Below are 14,755 nucleotides of genomic sequence, written 5' to 3' on the forward strand. Positions count from 1 at the left end.
TATCATTTACTTGAATCTTAACAAGTAGTGTATCTGTATATCAACAGACATACAGCAGACACAAATAAAATCTGTCCTCAGACAGTGAATGTATGGAGCAAGCACCTTTCATCCTCCAGTCTACCTCTTAGAAAATGCCCAGGTAGCTCCTCCGATCAGCAAAGGCAAAAGTAAAAAGTAATTACACTTTCCAGGAGTGTGAATTTTCAAGCTGTACTTAATAAATGGCTCTGTACATAAAGTGGTATCTAATAAATGTAATCAAGGGTTTACATAAGGTAGTATGGTTGACTAACTTTACCAACACAGCAACTAAAAGTACTGGTGCTAATGAAAAACCTGATGGATTTGGTTTGGAGTTTTTGATTTCACAATTCAAAAATTACAATGGGATTTGAAGCATGTGAATGCTCACCATCTGCTCTGATGTCCAGCACTCCTGCCTGAAATTTAGCTTCTTTACCACGACGATAACAGATATCCCTGTTCTGAAAGAAGCCTTGTTTCTCCCTTTTTCTACTAATGATGTTGGCTTGCGCCCATTTTTTCATTACAACGTTTTATAAATTGGACTTCTTAAGAGAGGATGGCATGTGGCTGCTAGAAGCAAATTTTCTTAGAACTAACAATTTGTTTTGGGTTTGTTTTTTTTTTTCATCTTAGGTAGTTTTCACTGCTTTTGCCTAAATGTCACAGATTTTTCATGGTTTTGTATTTTTTCCCCATGTTTCTTCTGATATGTGCAACAGAGGGAAAGCTACAGAAGCTTTGCAATCCTATTTATGGAAACGTTACTTCTGTTTAAGTGTTTTCTTCCTCAGTTCTTGTCTTACTGGACGCGGAGCGACACGCCTTAAAAACGAACGATTGGTGACTTTCCTGTAATTCAAAAGGTCAAACACAGTCTTGGCACGTTTCCATCGTATTCAGCCATGCTGTGATTGCTCTGCAGAGAAATTGGCTACAGTGAGCTTCACTTGATTGAGCTGCTCTTTATGATGACGCTTCTGAAGATCTTGGTGAGCTGGGTGTACCTTCTTGTCTCAGTCCTGAGTATTACCTATGGCAGATTAGATCAAGCTAATGCAGTTAAAAGAGGTTTGCTATGTCATTTTTAACGATGACAATAAATAGAGTACAAGATTGCTGTTAAGGGATTAATTCAATAAAACTGAAAGAGCTTGAATTTGTAGAAATTCTTGTATATTTTTTATTGTATTAATGAGTAAGCTCCTCATGTTTGCATAGGACCTGGGTGCCAAATACTTGAGTCAGAGAGGGGAACAAGAAACAAACAAAATGAATAAAATGTGGGTTTCCAGAGCATTTTGACTCAGTTTTATACATTCCTTTATTAAAACTATGTATCTATTACTGATATGACATACTTTTTTTAACAACCATATTCGAGTTTCAAACGCTGCTTGAGAGCATCTCTATTATGAAGCTGGGTGCTCTGGTTGTAAAGCAGCGCTGCTTTCAGAAGCTTACTTCAGTTTAGAATTATCACATTAAGTGGGCGTATGCTGCATAACGACTCTAGCCTGCCTTTGCTGATGCTTGTTTTTATGTTGTTTTATGTTTTTATGTTCCAGATTTTGCAGTTCATTTAGTGTTGAAGTAAGAGCAGGAGAAATGGTTTTTCCTAATTGAGGTCCTGGAGAAGAAGCACTCAGGAAGATTTCTGACTGCATGAGTGGAGCCTGACAGAAGGCTCGCTGGTATATACTGGCTGCCTGCTCGTCTGCAGATAGGGTAGTTTGTAAACTGTGTTTAAACAACAGAACTGGTTTTGTTTCTGCTCCACGTCCCCCCCACGGGCAGCCGCTCGGGAGGAACGAAGGGCGCGCAAGGCGGGCGCAGCCGGCGGCTCATGGCTGCAGCACCGGGACGGGGTGCAGCAGCACTTCCGGCCTGAGAGCGGGCATTTCCGGCCTGGGAACAGGCACTTCCGGCGGGTGGGGAGGTGCGTGTGCGTGTGTCCGCCGTGCCGCGTACACGTCGGGAGGGTCTCCGCTCTGCCGCTGTGTCCCCTCACCGGGAGCGGAGCTTCGGTCCGGCTGTGGCAGAGCGGCGCCGCAGCCATGGACGACGAGCCCGAGAGGACTAAGCGCTGGGAAGGAGGCTACGAGAGAACATGGTAGGTTTTCGTTAACACTGCTCGCCTTGCTGTCGGCGCAGGACGAGGAGAGCCTTCAGGTGCTCAGCGGGAATCTCCCTTTTCCGTAGGGAAATACTGAAAGAAGATGAATCCGGGTCGCTGAAAGCAACCATCGACGATATCTTGTTCAAGGCGAAGAGGAAAAGGTACGGTGCCGCGTGCCGTGCCCCAGCCCTGATCCTGTCGCCGCTGAGCGCTGTGCTCGGTGTCCCTTCCAGCGATCCGAGCCGGGCTGCGTGCGGCTCTGCGGGGCGCGGCGGAGGTGGTGTGCTGCACAAACCCGCCGGCGGGTTTTGTTGGGGGGCAGAGCGTGCCTCCAGCTGATGGTGTGATGGCACCCGACTTCTGTGTCACGTCGCCTGGAGAGCAGCTCGATAAGAAGCCTGGGCTTGCTTTGGGTTGTGTTAGGACAATCAACGTAGAATCATAGAATCTCTCAGGTTGGAAAAGACCTCAAAGATCATTGAGTCCAAGCATAACCTCACCGTACTACCCTAACTAACAACCCTCTGCTAAGTCATGTCCCTGAGCACCACATCCAAATGCTTTTTAGACACATCCAGGGGTGGTGACTCAACCGCCTCACTGGGGAGCCTATTCTACTTACAACCCTTAGGCTTAACAACCCTTTCTGTAAAGAAGTGTTTCCTGATATCCAACCTAATGTTACCCTGGTGTAACTTAAGGTCATTTCCCCTCGTCCTGTCACCTGTCACCAGTGAGAAGAGACCAACCCCGCTCTCGCTGTAAGCACCTTTCAGATACTGGAAGAGAGCAATAAGGTCTCCCCTCAGCCTTCTCTTCCCCATGCTGAACAGCCCCAGTTCCTTTCAGTCTGTCCTCATGGGGCATATTCTCCAAGCCTTTCACCAGCCTTGTTGCCCTTCTTTGGACCTGTTCCAGCACCTCAGTGTCCTCTCTGTATGGAGGTGCCCAAAACTGAACACAGTACTCAAGGTGAGGCCTCACCAATGCCGAGTACAGGGCGGGATGACTTCCCTAGTCCTGCTCACCACACCATTCCTGATACAAGCCAGGATGCCATTGGCCTTCTCTGCCACGTGGGCACGCCACTGGCTCATATTCAGCCCACTGTCCATCAGTACACCAAGGTGCCTTTCCATTATGAACCTCGTGGCAAGAGCTGTGTTCAGTTCATTGGGTTTTCTTCTGTTTGTCTTAAGAGGTATGCAGTCTGACTGTGGTGAAAGGTTGACTGCAGACTCACCTTTTGCCTCTTCTCAGTGGAAATGCACATCCATGGCTTATGGGTGCTTTCTATTTGCCGAAGACTCAATATTGGGTTAGCTCCAGACTTTGTTTCAGCCCCCGTTCATTCACCTGCATCTTACTTTTTCTGTATGTTTTGTCAGAATCTACGAACACCATGGACAAGTCCGGCTGGGAATGGTACGTCAACATCCTATGGCTGTCCTGAGCCCGCAGCAAATTCAGCAAAGGTGGCATGCCCAACCTGAAGCAGCTTGTGCTGACGAGATGTGCTTGAGAGCAGAGCTTGCACCTTCTCTCTCTGTGTTTTCTGAAGGCTTTTCGTGTGTTAGCAGCAGGGTGGGCTGTGGAGCACCAGTTTGGTGTGTGTGCAGAGTGCACCTTGCAGATGCAGCCAGCCTGTGCATGCTTAACTATGGAGTTTTGTCCGTGTGAGAAATGAATAGCTTTCATGAGTTGCAGACTGCAACATTGCTTCGTGCAACACCAAGGTCTTCAAATAAAGAGATTAGACGGGTGCAAACTATGCCTAATTTGTAGCTGGCCTTCAGAGGAAAAGAGCAGTGAATGTTTTTCAAGATAGATGGTCTTTTGTTCCATTTCAGAGGAGAAATGGAAAAATGCAAAAACTTGGTCCTTGTGTTAAAGCATAAACCTGTAGCAGAATTAACGTATTGTGGTGATAATGCAGATGCGCCACCTTTATGTGGTTGTCGATGGATCAAGAACTATGGAGGACCAAGATTTAAAACCGAACAGACTTACTTGCACTTTGAAGGTATTTCTGTACTCAAAATTTACCTCTTTATTGATCTGCTCCTTTTCTGTAAATCGGTTCTGTTCTGTGTTTAAAAGAATGACAGACTCCTGCAACCAGATTTCTTACACAGCCTCATCTCTCCTCTCACACCTACTGTTTTTTTCCCTTGTTTCTGTTGCTGACCAGTGATTTTCCTGGGGTAGTTTAGTTTCCCTTTTTTGAATAGTAAAAGCTGTATAACTTTAGTATGCATTGCAAGAGCACTTCTATACAGCAAAAGCAGAGGGCAGCGGGCGGCAGGGATGGGCTTATTTCCCCCCTCCCTTATTGTTTGATTGACCAACTGTTTTGCAAATACTGTAGCAGCAAATTATTACTGTATTTCATTTTTAACAGTCTCATTTTTTTTCTTTATAGTTACTGGAATATTTTGTTGAAGAGTACTTTGACCAAAATCCTATTAGTCAGGTGAGTGAAACCATGCAAGAAACAACGTCGTGAACAGATTTTTACGCAGGTTCGATTTAGCAGCAATTGAAGATTTATTAAATACTTCTGTAGTTAATCACGAGATTAGATTGTGTGATTGATAATAGCACTTAATCAGCACTTAATCATCAGAGGTCACAGCCTGCTGCAGTCCTGCAGACCTCAAGGGGCTCTTTGCTTAGGATCATTATTGTAAGGCCTGAAGATAATTGACTTCTGTCAGTAACGTTCCATTCTGGCCACAGCTCAGGTGAGGTCATTCTGGAACTTTTCAGCCATGATAGAATTCCAGACTGAAGATTACGGTACCTCTTAGATGAGGTCATAAACCAGGCAGCAGGAAGTGTCTGACCATCCTAACCAACTCACTGTGCTTGGACAAAGGGCTGCACCACGACGACTGCCCTGTGACTGAAATCACTCTATCTCTCCAGAGAGCGGCAGTGTGGTCGCCTTGTGTCTCTGTGCCTATGAGTAAGGTGCTTGTGTATGTGTGTATTTCTTTGTTTTTATGTGCCCTGTTTAATTAACTGAAAATTTAGCTGGTGCTGTACGCATGAGGGAGCCCTTTCTGCAGCACAGCTTAGCTAGACATCCTTCAAACCTTGGTGTATAAACCAGTAGTTAACAAGAAGCATAATATGACAAGAGCTGGTAAAATAATGGTGGGGTTTATTAGGTTCAGTGTTTCAGTTGCAGTAGGAGGCCATCCAAGTGGGACTTCCCACCATCAGTGTTTCCTTCTGACTCTGTCCAGTGCTTGTATTTCTTCACTACCGTGAGAGACAGTGGTAAGCATTTTAAGTCCTGTTTTCTGTGCTTGTTGTAGGTAGTTGAGATCAGAATGATGGAGGAATCACTTGACTGAAGTCAGATTCACTCCAGTAGTTGTTGGTTGTAATTCGTGATGTAGCATAAAATCAAAAGACAAATCTTTGTGAGTGATTACAGGTGTAAAGAAACATTAATCCCAACAGAGAAGACTTGATTATATTTTATTTCAGCCATTTGGATTTCTTTTTTTAAATTGCACTCCGTGGCATCTGTAAACTGGAGATACTGGAATGTATGTTAACTGATGCATTACATGCTGCTGCTGTTACACGTGTATGGAAACCTGTGCAGTTAAAATAACTGCTGATCTATAAAGAAGCATGAGGCAAAACATAGCAGAGATGTAAATCAACCTATTTTTAAACTCATTAAGTTTTGCTGTTTTCTTTCCCTCTCCAGATGGGCTTAATTGTAACCAAGAGCAAAAGAGCTGAGAAAATGACTGAGCTTTCAGGTAGGGAGGCAGTATCCTGTTTTAAAATTGCAGATCTGCTGCCAGTGCAGTTAATTTCTCAATCTAGACGTTAGCTCCATATCTGCTGATAGCTGTGCTTTCCCTGATGTTTGGCAAGTTGTTGTGAAGCAGGATTTCTTGGGTTCTTGCTTTCTGTCATCAGAAAGAATCATGTCTTCAGAGATGTGGCTGTAAATCTTGTCTCTTTATCCACCTGGAAAGCCGAAGGAATTAGAAGAGTTCCTCGGTGCTCAAGTAGTGCTTTGAGGATAACAGGAAACTGAACTCTGTTTCTACTGGGACAGTTTGTGAGACAGTTCACTCTGTGACTGCTTTGTTCATGTGAAGCACTTAATGATATGTGATGGTTTTCTGCCTTTTTGGCTTCTTGAGGTTTCTAGGGATGAAATATCTGCATTGTCTAGCTTTCTGTAAAAGATTACTTTCCACACTGGGATCACTTCTAAGGGAAGACATACTTGGAAGTCGTGGTTTGAAAATTGTTGCTGTATAAATGCACTTCATAAAATGTATAGCTTAAATATTACATTTTTTTTAACTAATTATTTTGGCTGAACTGTTCTGTTCGTTTGCAGGTAACCCAAAAAAGCACATAGCTGCTCTGAAGAAAGCAGTGGATATGAACTGCCAGGGAGAACCATCTCTGTATAATTCCCTAAATTTGGCCATGCAGACTTTAAAGTTAGTATGTAAATGGGGTTTTGTGTTTTCTTTGTTTTCCATCATCAGGATAATGCTGATTGTGAATTTTTGGGGGGATGGAGTCGTATGGAGTATTAGTTTTTAGCAAGCAGTGTCTTGCACTGTGCTGCTGTGAATCTTGAAAAAGCTGGCTTTGATTCCTCGTACAATGCAAACTGTTAAGGAGTTAACTTCTGGGCAGGTGTTATATTAAGTTTTCTAGCATAAGATATTTCCATTTAGAGGTGAGCTTCTTACAGCAAGCAACAGCATCTTAAAAAAAGTAGGTGATTTTATATAGTGTGCAAATATGATGATAGACCCTGCAGTGAGTTTTTAGTAGAGGACTAAGTTAAAGAGAGAGTTGAAGATTAATAACGTTACGAGAGCAGGAAAAGAAACCATGTTGAATCACAGTAACCTGACAGACAGACTTCAGGAAGGTAAGATTTTGAGGTAGGGCAGACTTAAAGATCTTATTTTTTGCTGTGTATGTCATTTAGATCAAGAAAGCATTTGGTGAAAATGGTTTAGCAGCTGGTTGTGTTCTGGCAGCGTTTCTAGCTCTAAATGATGGCCAGTGTCACAAAATGCATTTCAAAAAGTGCTTCGAAGAGAGTTCTCAATTAAGGAGTAAGAGGAAAGGCTGGAGTTAAAAGTAGTGGATTTACATCTATGGCCTGATGAGAGGCTTCTGTTTTAAGAACTTAGGAGGTCTTACTGTAGCGTTGCTAGTTGGAAGGTGAATTTTACCTGGGAGTGTGTGGATAAGGCATGGGGATAACTTGAACATCACCACAATCAGATCACAGTTGTACAGTTGTGTACTAAGTGTTAGATACTGGGAAAAATTGGATTTTGGAAGGAGGAATCCTGAAACTCAGAATGAACTTACCAAAGTTTCTCAAGATTATACAGTCAACTCCATTTCAGGTCGTTTTCTGATATTAGTACATTGAAGTCCTCAGGAGCGTAATCATATGTGTTGCTTAATGTAAAGAAGTGAACTAACTGTGTGCTTTCCTTAGGCACATGCCAGGACATACCAGCAGAGAGGTTTTAATAGTCTTCAGCAGTCTTACAACATGTGATCCAGCCAACATCTATGATCTAATCAAGGTACGGAATCAACGTTTGACGGCTAGTTTTAGCCTCCAAGCTGTTAGACAACGTGACAACTTCAAAGCTTTTATACTGCTCAGTGTACAAATCTGATCATTTTTTCTTTCTCCATATGAAGTGCTTGAAAGCAGTTAAGATCAGAGTGTCTGTCATTGGTCTAAGTGCTGAAGTTCGAGTCTGTACAGTGCTGACCCGAGAAACTGGAGGTATGTATGTGAAGTTCTGCAGTGGCACTGATCAAATACATCTTAAATCAAAATTAAATAACTAGTTTGTTATTTTCTTTAACCCATCTTAGTGATAAAGAATGACTAGTCTGTTGTGCTAGCAGAAGATAGAAGGGCTTCTCAAATCTGTGGCATACACAGTGTTCAGTGAAATAGTATGTGGTGGTAGCTGCACCTTTGGAGAGAAGAAATACGTGTCTTAAAACAGGATTCTACATAAAGAAAACTATATGATGTGGAATGTGATACAACGTGTTAGTATCATTTATTACATCAGTGGCAATTCTTACCATGTAATTGCTGGTGATACGGCTGAGGGCCTTCACTTGTAAGTGAACATTCTGTTGTATTCATAAGACTTGTTTTCAGTAGTGTTCGCAGGGTTGTTTTCTTTTTGGATTAAAAATATGTATATGTTTTTAGTGCCAAACTTGTTTTTTGTTTTTGTTTCTTTTTTTTTAACACACAAATGTTGTTATTTTCCGTTAATTGGAGAACAGTTAATTGGAGAACAGACTCCTTGTCTTCTTGCTCGTAATGCATAATATGAGAGTAAGGCATTTCTTTGTCATGGCAGGAACATACCACGTTATTTTAGATGAAACTCATTATAAGGAACTACTGATGCATCACGTCAGTCCTCCACCTGCCAGTTCAACTTCGGAGTGCTCCCTTATTCGAATGGGTAGGGTATGGTTTTGGTGCAAGGCCTGCAAGCCTTCTGTCTTTTCCTGTCTTTATGTCCTCTATGTGGAAACAAAACAAGTGGTTAGAAGCATAATAAAGGTATTATGCGATTTTTTTTTTAGCAAGTTAGCTTTTGTTTTGTTAAGTATACTTCTAGTTATTTCATGTTCTTCCTACAAAGTAGCAGGTTTTTTTTTTAAGAAGTGAGCAATTATAAGAAAGGAGACAAATTGCTCAGCTGCAGTTGGAGCAGGAAGATGAATAACGCTGCCTGTGCAGCAGTTGGTGTAAGTGTAATATTTAGGTAAAACAAATGATGAAAAACTGCTTTGTTTCTCCCTCCATATTTACTCCCCCAGAAGACAAATATTATAAGATGAATTGGCTGTAAGGCTGTTTTGGACGTGTTTGTCAGGTGCACCATTGTGGTGTGCTTTCTTTAAGCAAGTGGATTAGGTACCTTCTCTCCTCCTGATGTATTTCTTAATAAATTTAAGCCTAGAGTTAAACTGGAATAGTACCACTAATGCCACTGATTAGAGCACCGACTTCTCTTTTTCACCCATGCATTTTCACAGAGGGAATATATATATTTGTGTGTATGTCTGCGTGTGTGTAAATAAATAAACTGGATACTTGAGCTGTAAAAGCATCTGACATAGAAAGACAAATGCCTTTTAGCCTTCACAGAGCGCTGTAGCATAATGGTAGGTGAGACTGTGCTTGGAAGGGGATTTTAAACTCGGTGTCTGCATATTATTTTCCCCATAATAGGAATTGCTGTTCAAGTGTACGTTTATGTTGTGCTCCTTCTAACTTCTTACCATGGCACACCATTTTCTTTTTAAGCTTTTTATTCAAAAACTAGCTCCAGTAACTTTCAGTTAATAGGGAGTTTATGGGGGAAAAAAAAAAAACAGTTATGGGAAATACAGTGAAGGATTTGTTGGTGGATGTAGGTAAAGACTTTTAGGAAAACTTGTTGCTGGGTAAGAGTTTAATTCCCGCAGTAGCAAACAAAAGAGATGTTGATGTTTAGCATGATATTTGAACTTCTCCGTTGCCATTAAAATTGGAAGATTATTTTTGTTTGAAATCGATAATAGAAAATGTTTTTCTCTTCAGGTTTTCCTCAACACACCACTGCTTCCCTTTCTGACCAGGACGCAAAGCCATCCTTCAGCATGGCGTAAGTGGAGTTGATGAGAATTCAGTGAGCTGACTGGAACTGAAGGATACGTAGTAATATGTGTCAGATCTGCTCTTCACTGAAAGTACTGCAAAATACCCTGAAAAAGGACTAGCAAGCAGTGTGTTGAGACTTCTCAGGGAAAATCTTACCGTTGTCTGCACGTTTACTCTATGGCCATAGTTACCTCTTTAAAATAAGCTTTATAACATTTACATTCTTTTACTATTTTGAAGCTTTTAGGTAAATCTATTGATAGTGCCAGCTTTGAACACATTCCTTTATTAAAACGTTTCTATCCTTACAGGGAGAAAATGTTGATAGGGTATTATCTATAGTAAAGTTGTTGTTTTTTTTAATTTACTCACTAACTTGGCTTTAAAAAGATGTTTAGAACTGAAGCCTTGTTTGCTTAATGTAGTCCCTGTAAATGAAATAGGGCAGGACCCTGTAAATGAAAAGAATTGTAGTCTTTGAGGATGGTAGGAGAGCCCGAGTTTTTAGGAAGAAACTCTTTGTAAGAATAAGTACTGACGTGCACCTTAGTCAGCACAGGGTGCTGTGGGGAAGCAGAAATATTAGCACAGGCATCTTTGATAAATTGTTTCCAAAGTTATATTGACTCACTTACGTGGGGATATTTGGTCTTTGCTTTATTTGTGTGGGGATAGGTAGGTTACTGATATCCTCTCAGTTGTTTTCTGATACTTCCATACACTTTGAAGTGGTGTGTAGAAGCTGCTGAAAATTGTTTGTTGTGAAAACTGTTTGTTCAGTTATACAGTATCACAATGTTATCTCTTAAGCACTTAATTGACTTCCTCTGCTCCAGACAACTGGAAAACAACAGTGAGCCATGCCTTACACTGGATGGGTATTTCTGTCCTCAGTGCAGAGCCAAATACAGTGAGCTTCCTGTGGAATGCAAGATCTGCGGTGAGTAACCAAAGCAGGTGAGCACGTGCATTATGTGCTGATGATAAGAAAGTTAAGGGGTGTTAAAATGCAGTTGTGCTCAGAAATTAAAGGCCAGCTCTGCTTAATGTCTGTGGTCTGGAATTTCAGCTTCATGCAAGGGGCTTTCAGAACTGCCGCTGTAAACCTGTATGATGCCGTTTACTGTGAATAATCTGTTGTTCACGTGCCTGTTGTGAGTGCAGAACTGTTACTGACCTCACTGAGCCTAGCTGCAGCATGTATGTATCTTGTTAAGTTTCACAGAACATATGTTTGCAATAATTATATTAAAAAAAAATGTTGCTGTTCCCCTTGGTTCCTACAGTCAAGGTGATGGTGGAAAAGAAAGGCAGGAGCACTGGAAATACTTGCTAACAAGAATATGTTATACCCAAATTATCGAAGTGTAACAAGCTGTAGGCATTTTACTACCTTGCATCAGTGACTGGTACACGTGTGGTTGTTCACCAGGATGGAACAAGTAACTGACAAGCTGCCATTCACATCTGTGGGAGGGATGGGTTTGTTGTATTAAGGACGTTGAGAGAGATTTGCACGCTGCAGGATTTGTTTGCAGTGTCTGTAACTGCGGGCTTACAGACACTTCACTGGTAGAAGCTGCTTTCAGGGAAACTAAACAAAGAAGAGTTGGGATGGAATAAGAGCATAATGAGAGGGAGGAAGGGAAAGAGGAAACTCTCCTGACTGGCCAACTAGGAGGAGAAGCAGGATCTGCAAGACAGTATCCTCTTCAGGCTGCCTTCTTCAGTACTTCTGAAGACTGAGTTAATCCTTCTAACTAGAATTCCGGGCAAAATAAAGGAGTTACATATTTATTTGCTGTCCCTTGTAGTAATACTGGTGTCTTCTTTTAATTTGCAGGTCTTACACTGGTGTCTGCACCTCATCTGGCTCGGTCTTACCACCACTTGTTTCCTTTGGATGCCTTTCAGGAAATTCCACTGGAAGAATATCAGGGAGAACGGTATGGAAGTGATACCTGTGATAATAACTCTACCTTTGATAATACAGTTGTTGTTTTTGTTTTTACCTTCCTGGCAATGGCTTCCATACTGCTAGAGAGACTGTTAAACGTTTGGAGATTTTTGATCACTTCTGGGAAAAAGTGTTTGTAGTTACGTTAGCAGTTATCTGCCCATTCAGTTAAATACCTGAAATTGCCCTAGAAATGACTGATATGTGGGATATGTTTTTTAACACCATTGCATGTTATCTTGTAACTTTTCAACTTAAAAACACAATTTTGCTTTTAGGTATTGTCAAGGCTGCCAAGCAGAAATCAAAGATCAAAACGTAAGTACATTGGAACGTGCAAGGAGAGGTGCCACAAGTAGAAGCAAAGAATCAAACAGTCATAAAAAGTACTCTTCTAGAGGCCAAAAAATAATACTAGCAGTGTTATTCTTTTCTAAATACAGTTCTCTGTCATAGTTGTGCCTTTGAGTAGGCAAAGATTTCCTAGACTTACATGGATAAGGTTCCACTCCTAAGCATGTGGAAGCAGTGACTCAAACTCAACCCTTTTGCTCTTTGAAATCCAACTGAATTAAGATTTCTTTTGGACATCTATTGCAAGCAGTACCTATTTCATCTGGTTATACCATCTCAATGACAACTGTTGCTCTTCTGTAATGTGTTGGTGGGTAATTTTCTTCTAACTTAACTTGTTCTTCTACCTTTTCTAGGTTTATATATGTAAAACATGCAAGAATGCATTTTGTGTGGAATGCGACGTGTTTGTTCATGATTCCCTGCACTGCTGTCCTGGCTGTATTCACGAGCAGCCTGCTCCCACATCTGTATGATGTCATCTTTGTTAGAGACTGTTGTATCACTTTAATTTTTGTGTAAATCTGTGTTTTTTGTTCGGACGTGGCTTTCAGTGAGACACATCAAAATAGGAATGATTACAGAAGAACGAACACCTGCTTGGAAGCTGACATGTTTACCTGATGTATTAATAATTTTGTAACTGCTAATCAGATACAGATAATTCAGGAATATATTTATTTTGAAAGTTCTGAGTTTTTTCTGACTTTTGTTGTGGGTTAACATGTACATTTGTAAATGTGGAAGTAATAAAACTAGTTTGTATATTAGCATGATGGATATGATGATTCATGTTTGTCTGCTTGTTCAAAAGAGAAGCCCTGAAAATACGTGCATCTTTTTCAGTGGATTGTAGAATAGAGTAACATATTCCTGTAAGAAGCTAACAAAGATATTTTAGAGCAATTTGTTGAATGTTCTGAGGGATGAAAAGCTTGACATGAGCCAGCAGTGTGCTCTTGCAGCTCAGAAGGCCAACAGTATCCTGGGCTGCATCTGAAATGGGGTGGCCAGCAGGGAGAGGGAGGGGATTGCCTCTCTCTGCTCTGCCCTTGGAGGACCCGTCAGTAGTACTGCATCCAGGCAGTGCAGACCTCGGGAGGAAAGCTTGTGCTGCAGATCCAGGAGCACAGGCTCTGCCTGCCCATGCACGTTCTCCTGACCATAAACAATGTGCTGCAAAGAAGGGATAGGACACTTGAGGTAATCGTCGTCTGACCTCACCGAGTATCAGAAGGTCCCGATCCTGTGTCTGTGTATGGCAGAACTCGGCTGCTTCTTCACCCACCAGAGGGCAGAGCTGTAGCAAAGCTGCTGGAAACAGTCACATCATCCCAGCTGCGCCCACAGATGGGCCAGATCCATTCTGATACCTCCCCGGTCCTGGGCTGTGTGGTGGGTGAGGTTGTTCCCTTCACTGGCACTGCAGCAGACGGAAGCTGTCACAAACTGCAAAGGAGAGCGAGGCTGCTGTCCTTCACAGCAAGCCCTTCCAGCCCCTGCTCACCTTCAGCCACCCCAGGGCTGTCCCCACTGCTCACCTCTGTTGCTGCAAGCACACCTTCCAGGGCCACGGCTGCCAGAGCCATGCAGGGCTGATGAAACACTGACAGTGCTGTGGGATGGGCTGCTGGCAACCCCACAGCACAACCAAAGCCTCATTCTGTGCTCCAAGTCTTGCAGGTATGCCCAACTGGAGCCCAGGCACGTGTCCGTGTTGGACTCTGCTGGCATCTGGATTCTAAGTGAGAATCACAACCCTTTGGTCAGTGACCTCGCAGTCCATTGCTGCATGAATTCAGGCACCAACCTGGTCCTCCCTCCAGCACCCTCCACCATTCAGTGATTTCCCTTTGTAGAGCCGGTACGTTTGGGAAGTAAATAATTGCATGTTTAACATCTCCACAATAATCCATCTTCCATGAACTTGGTTTAGACTTGCTGAAAATTTAGGGAGACGCTTTCTTGCTGTTCCAGTTTGGATTCAGCGTAGATTGTTGTCAGTCTACCTCATTGCTCATATCACAGCAGGTGGTTTGCTCATGCTCTCCTGTGCAGTCTACTCTCCAGGACCTGCTTTAGCAGAGGGGTTGGCCTAGATGATCCTCAGAAGCCCCTTCCAAACCCTACCATCCTATGGTCTTTTAGTGCAATTCTTAATAGAATTTTTTTTTGCAAGGTAATAGAACTTGAATGCGTTTATAGCTTTTGAAGCATTTTCTTACTTAGGATCTGAAAGCACTGAAATTATTTAATGTATGTTTTCCTACTAGAGAAGAATGTGATTTTAGTAATTTCTGGGAGGAAGTTAAAAAAAGGTTGGAGGTTCTGGATTTAGAATCACTTTCCCAGGTATGAATCTGATATATGTCTATACTTATATGTAAGGCTCTGGAGTTCCCTCAGTTATTTAAGAGGGGAAAAAAGCATTCTGGGGGCAGAGGGCAGTAGAACGTGGTTATTATTGGGCTGAACAGTAGGCAATTTTGCTGCATCTCGAACCATCACACTGCAAAATATTTTCTTTGTACCGCAGTACGAAGAACAAGAAGTGAGTAATTCCAAGAGATAAGCTGTATCTGAGAAAAACAGT

At 42.2% G+C, this 14,755-nt stretch overlaps 1 protein-coding gene across 5 annotated transcripts; it reads left to right on the forward strand.

Moving 5' to 3' along the window:
- The first annotated feature begins 1,953 nt into the window (after nucleotides 1-1,953).
- On the forward strand, nucleotides 1,954-12,932 carry GTF2H2 (general transcription factor IIH subunit 2). Of its 5 annotated transcripts, none has more exons than XM_003643075.6 (15): nucleotides 1,954-2,140; nucleotides 2,230-2,307; nucleotides 3,535-3,571; nucleotides 4,083-4,169; nucleotides 4,569-4,619; nucleotides 5,874-5,928; nucleotides 6,525-6,630; nucleotides 7,659-7,749; nucleotides 7,871-7,958; nucleotides 8,557-8,664; nucleotides 9,792-9,855; nucleotides 10,688-10,791; nucleotides 11,695-11,797; nucleotides 12,087-12,126; nucleotides 12,519-12,932. In XM_003643075.6, exons 1-15 carry the CDS (start codon nucleotides 2,085-2,087, stop codon nucleotides 12,636-12,638), a joined length of 1,188 nt encoding a protein of 395 aa, XP_003643123.1. In that variant the 5' UTR covers nucleotides 1,954-2,084; the 3' UTR covers nucleotides 12,639-12,932. The 5 variants fall into 5 exon arrangements, 4 of the variants coding, with proteins under 4 accessions (XP_003643123.1, XP_040512273.1, XP_040512275.1 ...); XM_025144785.3 differs by having other exon boundaries at nucleotides 2,071-2,140; nucleotides 3,997-4,169; XR_005843179.2 differs by lacking the exons at nucleotides 12,087-12,126; nucleotides 12,519-12,932 and adding an exon at nucleotides 10,921-11,051.
- Nucleotides 12,933-14,755: the final 1,823 nt, after the last annotated feature.

Source organism: Gallus gallus, chromosome Z (assembly GCF_016699485.2).
Source record: "Gallus gallus isolate bGalGal1 chromosome Z, bGalGal1.mat.broiler.GRCg7b, whole genome shotgun sequence".
Lineage (NCBI taxonomy): Eukaryota > Metazoa > Chordata > Aves > Galliformes > Phasianidae > Gallus > Gallus gallus.

What these genes read in the sequence shown, in the direction of transcription:
- GTF2H2 (XM_003643075.6), top strand. Translation starts at nt 2,085, where the DNA reads ATGGACGACGAGCCCGAGAGGACTAAGCGCTGGGAAGGAGGCTACGAG. An exon ending in TTGGCCATGCAGACTTTAAA is followed by an intron (nt 6,631 to 7,658) that starts GTTAGTATGTAA and finishes TGCTTTCCTTAG; the next exon opens with GCACATGCCAGGACATACCA. An exon ending in AAGCCATCCTTCAGCATGGC is followed by an intron (nt 9,856 to 10,687) that starts GTAAGTGGAGTT and finishes CCTCTGCTCCAG; the next exon opens with ACAACTGGAAAACAACAGTG.